At 38.8% G+C, this 12023-nt stretch overlaps 1 protein-coding gene across 2 annotated transcripts in view; it reads right to left on the reverse strand.

Moving 5' to 3' along the window:
• The window catches only part of TRAPPC8 (trafficking protein particle complex subunit 8), a 563274-nt gene that overhangs the window by 97057 nt on the left and 454194 nt on the right, over positions 1-12023 (reverse strand). For both annotated transcript variants that reach the window (XM_053715000.1, XM_053715001.1), the window contains one exon: positions 3263-3705. In XM_053715000.1, coding sequence (XP_053570975.1) covers positions 3263-3705 — 443 coding nt within the window. The remainder of the gene's footprint in view (positions 1-3262; positions 3706-12023) is intronic.

A 12023-nucleotide genomic window follows, 5' to 3' on the forward strand; every position in this document is an offset into this window, starting at 1 on the left:
GTTTGAGAAACTTTGCCCCTTCCTAGGAGGAATGTATATCCCATCAGTAACTAGCTAGTGGACTCTCGCCACCTATACAAAAGAAATCTCTCTCTCTCTCTATAGATATATATATGATTATATATAGGTATATACATAAATATATATATATATATATATATATATATATATAGGAATATCTATTTGCATTACATTGGAATGTTAAATATTTACAGTAAATACACAATATAGCACTTTATTGAGTATAAATATTGAATAACTATAGTTTTACATGTTTTCATCTACTTAACTGCAAAGGACTTCAATGCGCACACACACACATTATATATATATGTGTGTGTGTACATAGTGTAAGTGTATTTTGTAATGTATTTCTGATGTGTTTTGTGCAACTTTTTTGTTTTGCAAAACAGTATAAATAATAGCTTATTTGCATATCCTTACTCCTGCTCCATTGACAGCTGAAGTTTTCTTTGAAAGAATGTGGCACCGTGTGCCCATAGATGGTTGTAACTATAGATCTTGGCAAGCAAAATAATAGAGAAGTGTCCCATACTTATTTCAGCATTTTGTGCATCTCAGCAGCAGCATAAAGTACATTCAGCACTTTAGTGTATCAACTGATACACTATGCCACACATTACTCACTTTGATTGTAACTCCATCTCATTTGGGACTACATATATCTCATGAAGGCCTTCTAAACCTTGTTTTAATAAAATCGGCATAATATAGTTATTAAAGGGACTTTTCTCACAAGACATTTGTTTACATTCTTCGTAGATCTTTAATAAAAACTTGTGCGAAACATGGCTAGCAGTTTGTATTGTAGGACAGCTGGATATAGAGTACAGCAAAAACAACCAGCTAAGACACATATGGAGAAAATCTTTCTTCTGCCCAGCATGTCATTTGACTAACCTTCTCCAGAGAGAGTTCAAATAGCAGCATGAATAAATGTGCTATTATGCCCTGAATGCATGTTTTTTGCTAGGTACCAAGTGTCAGATCCTTGCAAACGTGGCTACAAATTGACTTTCCCAGATCTCCAACAAGGGTGAATGTCAGCACTTGCTCTAGTTCCTCTACAGCTGGGGAGCAGTAGCTTGTTCTCAGTAAGTACATCTTCTTCAGTGACAACCAATGCCGTAACAATGCAGTTACTGAGTAACAAACACAACTAATGTTAACAAGCACATCTCCAGGTCAACCAGGCAAACAAATGAAGTGGAGATAATTCTGCAAGACAAACATTAAGGCGCGACATAGCAAATGCTGTAATGCTGTAATCACCAGTATCAAGCCAGGCCTGCATTTTCCGGTAGTCTACTCACATTTTTGTCTACACCAAACCAATGATGTATGGGCACACTGGAAACTCAGACTCGCCCAGTTAACTCCCTACGGACTAGCAGACATTACAACTTGTATAATACACACATGACTTTATTTATTTAAAAAAGTATAAAACAAACGTACGCTTACCTGATTAATTGCCTTCTTGGCAGTGAGAGTCTACGAAAACATTCATAACCTATGGGAATAACTCGACCTGGCCACCAGGAGGAGACAAAGAAACCCCCAACAAGACTACAAATATCCCTCCAACCTCCACTACCCTCCAGTAGTTCAGCCAAGGATAAGGAAAAGTGACGAGAGATACAACTGCCATCATTACACCAAAGCCGAGAGTCACACCGCACCAGCACTCCTGTCCGCCCTGAACGCACAGGTGGATCAGTGGCTGACTCCGCACCAACTGGAGATTGGCAAGGTTGTTTCTGACAATGGAAGTAATTTGGTGGCGGCATCTGGGTGGGGTTGTGAAGTGATTTTATCAAATAAGCATACATTTTATTTTCTTTCTATTGGCAGCGAGAGTCCATGAAAGCTCAGATACACTGCAAGCAGAGGAAATAACCAAAAGGAAAACTACCTTCCAAGTGAGTAACTTAATATCAACAGAACCTCTTCTCTGCCTACCTCCATAATACGAGACAAAAAACTACTGTAGGGTAGGGGAAGTGGTAGGGATATTTGTAGTCTTGTTTGGGCTATCTTTGCCTCTTCCTGGTGGCCGGGTTGACTAATTACCATAGGTTATTAATGTTTTCGTAGACTCTCACTGCCAATGGAAAGAAACATGGTTTTATGCACAATCCAGTAACAAAATGTTCATTAAAAACTAAAATGCTCAAAATGTTGTGGAGAGCTGGCGAACAAATAGAGTGCTCCAAGGCAGCACATCACAGGGCACCAGGCAAGCTAATGCTGTGGAGACTCAGCAAATAAGAGTTTTATATGATAGAATATAAGTGGGTTCACAAGCAGACTGACATTACATTGACCTGTCAAGCAGAATGTGATAATATTAACATTTGTTGTTTTGTATAGGTTTAAAAAGCCTGTGCTTGTGGTTGAAAATACGCTGCTCATCCCAAAATCTGCAGCCCTAGGCAACAGCATTGTTGGCCTATATAGAGATCTGACCCTGGCAGAGTACAGGTTCAATGTGTTGCAACTAATTAAGCTTCACAGACCGCAAAACATTGCACCCTAGCAGAGGAATGCTTAGCCTTATAATTTGCAGTTTTAGCAGGCATAACAGGAATGTGATTCTTGAGACATTTTCAAAAACAAACAAAAAAACACTCCCAACCAAAAGGTAACATAAAGACTAAGCTTTCCTTAATTGAAGGAACAACAGGGGACAAGGCAGATAGAAAATAAGGGAAGTCCAAGGATATATTGCAGCCATATGCAAGTACACTCTGTTACTAATAAAAAGGCACATAATACTGGGAAAAAATAGCACCAATGGGAAAATCCAAGGTATAATGTGTAGCAGAATGGTCATCTTGATAAGTTTGGGGGAAAGAGAAAACTTACAGTGCACATATACAGCAAGCTGTAGAACCATATGAAGGCTAATGATACATTTGTGAGTGCAATTGGCAAGAGGTGCTTATTGAGAGTCAGCTACAGTCCTTAAAACTGATGGATAAAATGCCTGGGATAATAAGAAACTAAAAACTTATTTAATCAGGAAAGAAAAGGGTATAGGGCTAGCAGATTTTACTTTGCATGATATAAATATATTTGCTAACATTCTTAATTTAGAAAAAAAAAAGAAAAGAAAATCATTGTTGTTCCTTAGGAGAAAAGTGGGATACTCATTTAGAACACGAATAACAAAAAACTGACATATTACCTTTATTACTTAATATAACAAATGCAAATCTCATGAATTTAACATACCTACCTCATTCTAGAATGTTTTTCTGTGCTTTCGTAGTAAAACAAAAAGTTTATCTCATGAACACCTTCTTCATCTGGTCCCCGTAACCAAAGAGGAAGTTGGACTGAAGCACCAGGTGCGAGGACTGAGTCTGTGAGTGGAATATCTACAACATCAGGCTGGTTTCCATTACAATTGCCAAAGTCCGTTGGAGCAGCAGATGATGTAAGAACAGAGCATGCAGAGGTAGAGTCCGTCACTACAGTTTTATAGGCACTGCAGTTAACTGAGGCAGAGGGACTAAGTGGTGTTAATGCTGCTGTATTGCTGCCAAATGTGAAAAACTCTGGCCGTCTGGAAACAACTCTTAGTCCTGTGAGTGAACATTTGCTCACATTTACAAATTCAACATGTGCTTTCCTGATCTCTCCACAGAGCAAGCCAGTGGGAAAGTTTATGAAGAACACCTAAAAAAGATTAAAATAAAATACAATAGTCCAGAACAGGAAAAAAAAAAACAAAGAATTTTTATTAGCTACAAATGAATGTGTACATCATTGTAAAGAGAACTAAATATGTTGAGACTCATACATTTGACATGTAAAATCTTATTTTTTGAACATTGGGTTGGATGGCCACACAAATATCTGGAAATCTGCAAGTGACTGATATATATGAGCATATAAAGAATGTTACAATTATACAATTGGTATTGTTATCTCTCTGTTTTATTTTTATGTACTCTGGCCATGTGATAGAACATCAGAAGCAAACCACTAGGGAGCGCTAACAACCTCAAGGAGTTGTGGAGGGCAGAAGCAGATCATGAAGATAATATTGTTACTTTGTTTCTCTGTATTTAACTAACTCTATTACTCGACTGTTTTTTAAAGTGATGATAAATTCTAGCATTTCAAAAACGCTAGGATTTAGCATCACATCACTAAAAATAAATAGGACTTTCAGTGATTACTTTATAAAAAGTGTGATAAAAAACATACCCTTTCTGAGCTGTGGCCTTCTCACTAAAGTGAGCGGCTCCGGCAGCCTACGGCACATCACTCTGAGGTGACATTTCCACCTCTAAACCAATAGCTGAGTTTGCATACAAAACAGTGTCATATAACTAGCACGGCTATTGGTTTAGAGATGGAAATGTCACATTTAAAAAAAACAAAAAAACATAATTTATGTAAGAACTTACCTGATAAATTCATTTCTTTCATATTGGCAAGAGTCCATGAGCTAGTGACGTATGGGATATGCAATCCTACCAGGAGGGGCAAAGTTTCCCAAACCTCAAAATGCCTATAAATACACCCCTCACCACACCCACAATTCAGTTTAACGAATAGCCAAGTAGTGGGGTGATAAAGAAAGGAGTAAAAAGCATCAACAAAGGAATTTGGAAATAATTGTGCTTTATACAAAAAAATCATAACCACCATAAAAAAGGGGGGTGGGCCTCATGGACTCTTGCCAACATGAAAGAAATTAATTTATCAGGTAAGTTGTTACATAAATTCTGTTTTCTTTCATGTAATTGGCAAGAGTCCATGAGCTAGTGACCTATGGGATAGCAATACCCAAGATGTGGAACTCCACGCAAGAGTCACTAGAGAGGGATGGATAAAATAAAAACAGCCATTTGCTGCTGAAAAAATTAATCCACAACCCAAAATATAAGTTTATTCTCATAAATGAAAGGAAAAAACTTAAATCCAAAGCAGAATAATCAAACAAACAGCTGCCTGAAGAAGTTTCCTACCAAAAACTGCTTCCGAATAAGCAAATACATCAAAATAGTAGAATTTAGTAAATGTATGTAAAGAAGACCAAGTTGCTGCTTTGCAAATCTGATCAACCGAAGCTTCATTCTTAAAAGCCCACGAAGTAGAGACTGATCTAGTAGAATGAGCGGTAATTCTCTGAGGCGGGGCTTGACCCGACTCCAAATAAGCTAGAGGAATCAAAAACTTTAACCACGAAGCCAAGGAAACAGCAGAAGCCTTCTGAACTTTCCTAGAACCAGAAAATATCATTAGTAGCTTCAACATAATATTTCAAAGCTCTTACCACATCCAAAGAATGCAAGAATCTCTCCAAAGAATTCTTAGGATTAGGACACAAGGAAGGGACAACAATTTCTCTATTAATGTTGTTAGAATTCACAACCTTAGGTAAAAATTTAAATGAAGTCCGCAAAACCGCCTTATCCTGATGAAAAATCAGAAAAGGAGATTCACAAGAGAGAGCGGATAATTCAGAAACTCTTCTAGCAGAAGAGATGGCCAAAAGAAAACACTTTCCAAGAAAGTATTTTAATGCATAGGCTCAAACGGAGGAGCCTGTAAAGCCTTCAAAACTAAAGACTCCAAGGAGGAGAGATTGATTTAATAACAGGCTTGATACGAACCAAAGCCTGCACAAAACAATGAATATCAGGAAGTTTAGCGATCTTTCTATGAAATAAAACAGAAATAGCAGAGATTTGTCCTTTCAAGGAACTTGCAGACAAACCTTTATCCAAACCATCCTGAAGAAACTGTAAAATTCTAGGAATTCTAAAAGAATGCCAAGAGAATTTATGAGAACACCATGAAATGTAAGTCTTCCAAACTCGATTATAAATCTTTCTAGAAACAGATTTACGAGCCTGCAACATAGTATTAATCACTGAGTCAGAGAAACCTCTATGACTAAGTGTTAAATCTCCATACCATCAAATTTAATGATTTAACATCCGAACAAGATCTGCATACCAAAACCTGTGAGGCCATGCTGGAGCTACCAGAAGCACAAACGATTGCTCCATGATGATCTTGGAGATCACTCTTGGAAGAACTAGAGGCGGAAAAATATAAGCAGGTTGATAACACCAAGGAAGTGTCAATGCATCCACTGCTTCCGTCTGAGGATCCCGGGACCTGGACAGGTACATGGGAAGTTTTTTGTTTAGATGAGATGCCATCAGATCTATTTCTGAAAGCCTCACATCTGAACAATTTGAGAAAACACATCTAGGTGGAGAGACCATTCTCCCAGTCTCTGACAACTGAGGTAATCCGCTTCCCAATTGTCTATACCTGGGATATGAACCGCAGAAATTAGACAGGAGCTAGATTCCGCCCAAACAAGTATCCGAGATACTTCTTTCATAGCTTGAGGACTGTGAGTCCCACCCTGATGATTGACATATGCCACAGTTGTGACATTGTCTGAAAACAAGTGAACGGTTCTCTCTTCAACAGAGGCCAAAATTGAAGAGCCCTGAGAATCGCACGGAGTTCCAAAATATTGATTCGTAATCTTGCCTTTTGAGATTTCCAAACTCCTTGTGCTATCAGAGATCCCCAAACGGCTCCCCAACCTGAAAGACTCGCATCTGTTGTGATCACAGTCCAGGTTGGACGAGCGAAAGAGGCCCCTAGAATTATACGATGGTGATCTAACCACCAAGTCAGAGAAAGTCGAACATTGGGATTTAAGGATATTAATTGTGAAATCCTTGTATAATCCCTGCACCATTGGTTCAGCATACAAAGCTGGAGAGGTCTCATATGAAAATGAGCAAAGGGGATAGCGTACGATGCTGCAGTCATGAGACCTAAAACTTCCATGCACATAGCTACTGAAGGGAATGACAGACTGAAGGTTCCGACAGGCTGCAACCAATTTCAAACGTCTCTTGTCTGTTAGAGACAAAGTCATGGACACTGAATCTATCTGGAAACCTAAAAAGGTTACCCTTGTCTGAGGAATCAAAGAACTTTTTGGTAAATTGATCCTCCAACCATGTCTTCGAAGAAACAACACAAGTTGATTCGTGTGAGACTGAGCGAGTACCAAGATATAGTCAAAATAAGGAAATACTGCAATACCCCGCTCTCTGATTACAGAGAGTAGGACACCTGGAACCTTTGAAAAGATTCTTGGAGCTGTCGCTAGGCCAAAAGGAAGAGCAACAAATTGGTAATGCTTGTCTAGAAAAGAGAAGCTCAGGAACTGAAAGTGATCTGGATGAATCAAAATATGAAGATATGTGGACATATAATGCCCTTGCTGAACAAAAGGCAGAATAGTCCTTATAGTCACCATTTTGAAAGTTGGTACTCTTACATATCAATTCAAAATATTTAGATACAAAACTGGTCTGAATTAATTTTCTTTCTTTGGAACAATGAATAGATTTGAATAAAACCCCAGACCCTGTTCCTGAAAAGGAACTGGCATGATTACCCCTGACAACTCCAGATCTGAAACACACTTCAGAAAAGCCTGAGCCTTTACTGGGTTTACCGGAATGCGTGAGAGAAAAAAATCTTCTCACAGGCGGTCTTACTCTGAATTCTATTCTGTACCCCTGAGAGACAATACTCTGAATCCAATGATTTTGGACCAAATTAATCCAAACATCTTCGAAAAATTTTAATCTGCCCCCTAACCAGCTGAGCTGGAATGAGGGCCGCACCTTCATACAGACTTGGGGGCTGATTTTGATCTCTAAAATGGCTTGGATTTATTCCAATTTGAAGAAGGCTTCCAATTGGAAGCAGATTCCTTGGGGGAAGGATTAGGTTTCTGTTCCCTATTTTGTCGAAAGGAACGAAAACGGTTAAAAGCATTAGATTTACCCTTAGTTTTTTTTATCCTGAGGCAAAAAAAAACTCCCTTACCCCCAGTAACAGTTGAAATTATTGAATACAAGTGAGAACCAAATAATTTATTACCTTGGAACGAAAGAGATAGCAATCTGGACTTAGAAGTCATATCAGCATTCCAAGATTTGAGCCACAAAGCTCTTCTAGCTAGAATAGCTAAATACATAGATTTAATATCAATTTTAATAATATCAAAAATGGCATCACAAATTAAATTATTAGCATGTTGAATCAACTTAACAATGCTAGACATATCATGATCCGATACTTGTTGCGCTAAAGTATCCAACCAAAAAGTTGAAGCAGCTGTACCATCACCCAAAGAAATTGCAGGCCTAAGAAGATGACCTGAATATAAATAAGCTGTAATTAGATAAGATTCAAGTTTCCTATCTAAAGGATCTTTAAAAGAAGTACTATCTTCCGTAGGAATAGTAGTACGTTTAGCAAGAGTAGAGATAGCCCCATCAACTTTGGGGATCATTTCCCAAAACTCCAATCTAACTTCTGGCAAAGGATACCATTTTTTAAACCTTGAAGAAGGAATAAAAGAAGTACCAGGCTTATTCCATTCCTTAGAAATCATATCAGAAATAGCATCAGGAACTGGAAAAACCTCTGGAATAACCACAGGAGGTTTATAAAAACAGAATTTAAATATCAAGAGGAATAGTTTCCTCCATATCCAATGTAATCAACACTTATTTTAACAAAGAACGAATATACTCCAATTTAAATAAATAAGAAGATTTATCAGTGTCAATATCTGAGGCAGGATCTTCTTAATCAGATAGATCCTCATCAGAGAAGGATAATTCAGTATGTTGCTGGTCATTTGAAATTTCATCAACCTTATGAGAAGTTTTAAAAGACCTTTAACGTTTATTAGAAGGTGGAATGGCAGACAAAGCCTTCTGAATAGAATAGAAATAAATTCTTTAAAATTTGCAGGTATATCTTGTACATTAGCTGTTGAGGGAACAGCAACAGGTAATGAACTACTACTGATGGATACATTTTCTGCATGTAAAAGTTTATCATGACAACTATTACAAACCACAGCTGGAGGTATAATCACCACAAATTTACAACAAATACACTTAGCTTTGGTTGAACTGTTAGCAGGCAGCAGGGATCCAACAGTGAATTCTGAGACATGATCAGATTGAGACATCTTGCAAATGTAGGAGAAAAAAACAACATATAAAGCAAAATTATCAATTTCCTTATATGGCAGTTTCAGGAATGGGAAAAAATGCAAACAGCATAGCCCTCTGACATAGAAAAAGGAAAGAGGCAAATCGGAATGGCGTCTAAAATAATGAAAATATTTGGCGGCAAGTATGACACACAACAAACAGTAAAATATTTTTTGGCGCCAAAAACGTCCGGAAACGACACACTCGCGTCATAGATGACACAACCTTGTGAAAGGACCCGGCGTCAACTAAGACGCCGGAAATGACGAATTTGCGTCAATGAACGTAAATTCGCGCCAAACAATTTCGCGCCAAGAATGACACAATAAACTTTAGCATTTTGCGCACTTGCGAGCCTAATTCTGCCCGCGAATTTGAAAAAAATGACAGTCAACTGAAAAAAGACTACACCCCAGGTAAGAAATACATTTCTAAAAAATGCATTTCCCAGATATATATGAAACTGACAGTCTGCAAAAGGAAATATACTGAAACCTGAATCATGGCAAATATAAGTACAATACATATATTTAGAACTTTATATAAATACATAAAGTGCCAAACATACTTACCTGAAGACACCCATCCACATATAGCAGATAGCCAAACCAGTACTGAAACAGTTATCAGTAGAGGTAATGGAACATGAGAGTATATCGTCTATCTGAAAAGGGAGGTAGGAGATGAATCTCTACGACCGATAACAGAGAACCTATGAAATAGATACCCGTGAGGAAAACCATTGCATTCAATATGTGATACTCCCTTCACATCCCTCTGACATTCACTGTGCTCTGAGAGGAAACGGGCTTCAAAAAAGCTGAGAAGCGCATATCAACGTAGAAATCTTAGCACAAACTTACTTCACCACCTCCATAGGAGGCAAAGTTTGTAAAACTGAATTGTGGGTGTGGTGAGGGGTGTATTTATAGGCATTTTGAGGTTTGGGAAACTTTGCCCCTCCTGGTAGGACTGTATATCCCATACGTCACTAGCTCATGGACTCTTGCCAATTACATGAAATGAAAAAAAAAAAAAAAAGAGGTGTGAAAGGGTAAGTTTAGCACATTTTTTTTTTTTTAAGAAAGTGATGACTGCAAGTCCTATTTATTTTTAGTGATGGTAAATGCTAGGATTTACCATCAATTTAATGTATAAAAAAGGAAATGTATGCTTACCTGATGAATTTATTTATTTTACGATATGACGAGTCCACGGATTTCATCCTTACTTATGGGATATCGCCTCCTGGTCAGCAGGAGGAGGCAAAGAGCTCCACAGCAGAGCTGCATAAATAGCTCCTCCCTTCCCTCCCACTCCAGTCATTCCACCGAAGTTAGGAAGAGAAAGGAAAAGCCAAGGAGAAGAGGTGACTGAAGTTTAACAAAAAAAAAAAGACCTGTCTTACAAAATGACAGGGTGGGCTGTGGACTCGTCATATCGTAAAAGAAATACATTTATCAGGTAAGCATAAATTTCCTTTTCTTTTACAAGATATGACGAGTCCACGGATTTCATCCTTACTTATGGGATACAATACCAAAGCTATAGGACACGGATGAAAAGGGAGGGACAAGGCAGGAACCTAAACGGAAGGCACCACTTCTTGAAGAACCTTTCTCCCAAAACCAGCCTCGGATGAGGCAAAAGTATCACATTTGGAAAATTTGGAAAAAGTGTGAAGAGACGACCAAGTTGCAGCCTTGCAAATCTGTTCAACGGAAGCATCATTCTTAAATGCCCATGAGGAAGCCACAGCCCTAGTAGAATGAGCTGTAATTCGTTCTGGAGGCTGCTGTCCAGCAGTCTCATATGCAACAGGGATGATACTTTTCAGCCAAAAAGAAAGAGAGGTAGCCGTAGCCTTCTGACCCCTACGTTTCCCAGCAAAAACAACAAATAATGAAGATGTTTGATCCTTAGTCGCCTGCAAGTAGAACTTCAAGGCACGGACTACGTCCAAATTATGTAACAGACGCTCCTTCTTAGAGGAGGGGTTAGGACACAAGGAAGGAACAACTATTTCCTGATTAATATTTTTGTTAGAAACAACCTTAGGAAGAAAACCAGGTTTGGTACTTACCACCTTATCAGAATGGAAAATAAGATAAGGAGAATCACATTGTAATGCCGAAAGCTCAGAAACTCTGCGAGCAGAAGAAATAGCAACCAAAAATACAACTTTCCAAGATAATAACTTAATATCTATGGCATGCATGGGTTCAAACGGAACCCCTTGAAGAACATTAAGAACTAAACTCAAACTCCAAGGAGGAGCAATTGGTCTAAACAAGGCCTGACAAAAAGATTGAACATCTGGAACATCTGCCAGACGCTTGTGTAGCAAAATAGACAAAGCAGACATCTGTCCCTTTAAGGAACTTGCTGACAACGCTTTCTCCAATCCCTCTTGGAGAAAAGATAAAATCCTGGGAATCCTAACCCTACTCCATGAGTAGCCCTTGGATTCGCACCAATAAAGATATTTACGCCATATCTTATGGTAAATTTTTCTAGTAACAGGCTTACGTGCCTGAATCAAAGTATCAATGACTGCATCAGAGAACCCCCGCTTAGATAAAATCAAGCGTTCAATCTACAAGCAGTCAGCTGCAGAGAAATTAAATTCGGATGATGAAAGGGTCCCTGAATGAGAAGGTCCTGCCTCAATGGAAGCTTCCACGGCGGCAGAGAGGACATGTCCACCAGATCGGCATACCAAGTCCCGCGAGGCCACGCAGGAGCGATTAGAATCACCGAAGCACTCTCCTGTTTGATCCGTGCAATCACCGGGGAAGGAGAGTAAACGGTGGAAACACATAAGCTAGGCTGAACGACCAAGGCATCTATCAGTTCGACCTGAGGATACCTGGACCTGGATCCGTATCTTGGGAGCTTGGCATTCTGACGAGACGCCATCAGATC

The sequence above is a fragment of the Bombina bombina genome, chromosome 5, assembly GCF_027579735.1.
Source record: "Bombina bombina isolate aBomBom1 chromosome 5, aBomBom1.pri, whole genome shotgun sequence".
Classification (NCBI taxonomy): domain Eukaryota; kingdom Metazoa; phylum Chordata; class Amphibia; order Anura; family Bombinatoridae; genus Bombina; species Bombina bombina.